The 2,500-nt window shown below is 39.5% G+C and overlaps 1 protein-coding gene across 1 annotated transcript in view; it reads left to right on the top strand.

The window, feature by feature from the left end:
* The window catches only part of LOC138016623 (receptor-type tyrosine-protein phosphatase delta-like), a 47,346-nt gene extending 45,259 nt beyond the window's left edge, over positions 1–2,087 (top strand). The window contains exon 8 of the mRNA XM_068863815.1: positions 1,966–2,087. Coding sequence (XP_068719916.1) covers positions 1,966–2,023 — 58 coding nt within the window. The 3' untranslated portion in view covers positions 2,024–2,087. The remainder of the gene's footprint in view (positions 1–1,965) is intronic.
* The last annotated feature ends 413 nt before the right edge of the window (positions 2,088–2,500 follow it).

Raw genomic sequence — 2,500 nt, 5'->3', positions numbered from 1 at the left:
AGAGTTAGTATACTAAGTACAAAGCTACTAGGCCTTTTACAATAGCGAACGATCTACCATGGAACGATCAGTAACTGTGATAACCAAAAAGGCTAGCAAGAGGCTCTATTTTCCTAACTCAGTTAAAAAGAGTGGGACGGGAGGTCCGAAACAAGATATATCATGTTCTATGTATCGTGCGTGAGGATCTGTTTATAGATTATGGCGCAAGCACCTGTCTTTTCCAACGGTCTCCTCAGTACTTAAAGAACGAGCTGGTAAGGCTCCAGAAAAGAGCAATAATCAATTATAACATCAGGAGAGTGCCAACTCTGCAATAGAGGTGGGGGTAACACCCATTTTGGAGCATCATTTACGTACTATGCAGCAAGCTTTTTTGTAACATTGTCAGCGATCCAAAACCATAAAATTGAAAGCGCTCCTTCCACCGGACTATGACAACTCACGCTATAACCTAAGACGACCGCGCCATTGTTAATATGCTGAAAGCTTTGTACGAACAGAACAAAGAAACACTTTTATATGCGATGTCCAAACATGCCAGGCTGTAGTTTTATATCCCAATTATTATCTACCTACTTTATAAGTTAACATATTTTAATGTAAATTACTTTTATAATGGAATTTTAATATTGTCTTAATAAATCAGTTTTTGACTTATTCATTAGGATTCATTTGTAATTTTTTAAGTATTGTTAAAAGCATTTTGTAAATAAATTGCGTAATTCAGCCCCTTTTGGGCGCTATTTGCCAGTTGTTTTAATAAACTATCTATCTATCCTATCTATCTATCTATCTATCCTATCTATCCTATCTATCCTATCTATCTATCTATCTATCTATCTATCCTATCTATCTATCTATCTATCTATCTATCTATCTATCTGTCTATCGATCTATCTATCTATCCTATCTATCTATGTATAAGTCGTTGTCGCATGCGACCAAAATCGTACCGTGTAAATTGGCCACTTACGCTTCTTTTGGACAACCTTTCTTCCGAAACAGCTGTTTGTATTTTAAGATGACGTTCTAGTTGCCGTCCGCCGTTGTCGTTGCTTAATTAAGCTTCCGGAGCTTAGGTAAGGAGGACAATGACGGCTACGAGAACGCCAAAAAACCAATGGGTTTCATGAGCAAAAACAATAGCTCTGCACGCCCTGCACGTGCGTTTTTTGGCATTTTGAGTACATTTCTTTGCAGTCCTCGTTTTGCACACCAACGATCGTGAATCCTGAACCAAATTTGAGGTTGTGTAGAGGATCGTGAGGACATGCAACGAAGACACATTTTAAATTTTCTCGCCAAACATCCGCACCAATTCATGACAATTTTATTTTCCTGCAATGTTGAATACACACTTTCCATTAGGGTACGAACGACTTGGGGTTATAACGAAATTATTATAATAACGGGAAATACTATTTTGAGACAGACGTTCTCGTTAGCGGCTTCCGTCGTCCTGCGGTAGCTCTCTAATGACTCCTAAAGGTCTTAATTAGTAACGGACATCCATCCAGGTCTGTTGTCTCGTGCCTGGTTTGTAATTTTCTGGTCGCAAATATATTAAATTCGTCCTTGTGTTTGTTTTTTTTCCGTGAATTCCCTGTCCCACCCTTCTCTTTGCGTTGGCCGGACGTATGATTTGGCTTCCACGAAAAATGGAGAGCCCTCACGGAGGCCAAGTAATTACAATGCCATTTGAATCCAATTTTGACACGATATGATTTAGGTCGTCCAGCAGATTTGTATTATGTGATGTTGGATTGACATCATTTATCAAGCACTCCAAAAAATGCCGGTCCTACGACTGGAAAGAATTATGCGGCCAGATTCGAGCTGATGAAAATCAAAAATACTTTAAATGAATTGAATTTCTGCTTGATTGCATGCTTGAGAGTTATGCAGAGCAACAAAGATATATTGCCACACTCGGGAAAATTGTTTGGTATTTTTCCGGAGGAGGAATCCTCCATCAGGCCTTGAAGAACTGTCGGTGACAATCCCGGTTTGGTATAATTAGCGGGTATTTTGGGAGCCTTGGTGCTAATTGTGATCGCCAGCATTGGAATTTGCTTTATAAAAGGTTAATTTGGGGATGGGATCACTTTTTTTGCATGGCCCGGGCAATAACAAAAGGACAGGGACACAAATAAATGAGCAAGGCACAAAACCAAATGCACCTTTTCTCATGAGCAAAAACCATAGGTTTCACCGTGCCACCGCCCCTCCCTGCACATTTTACAACCTTTAGCGTGCCTGCCTGTAAAAATCAGACAAATTCTTAATTTCGCCACGGCAGTCGAAAATTTTTTGCGATTTGGTTCACGACCCCTTTGCCTTATGGCCTACGTTACAGGCTAGGGCATGATAAAACTACGGGTAGTTTTTTTGCCCAAAAATATTCATTTATTTCCAAACAAATATGCAAATTACCAAATTTCTTAAAAGTCGCCATTTCATGCACCATTTATTAAAACCAGGTTTGAGAGCCTCGCAT

This window comes from Montipora capricornis, chromosome 9 (genome assembly GCF_036669925.1).
Source record: "Montipora capricornis isolate CH-2021 chromosome 9, ASM3666992v2, whole genome shotgun sequence".
In the NCBI taxonomy this organism is placed as follows: domain Eukaryota; kingdom Metazoa; phylum Cnidaria; class Anthozoa; order Scleractinia; family Acroporidae; genus Montipora; species Montipora capricornis.
The sequence above is the reverse complement of the archived record's forward strand: the minus strand, read 5'-3'. Positions and strand labels throughout refer to the sequence as shown.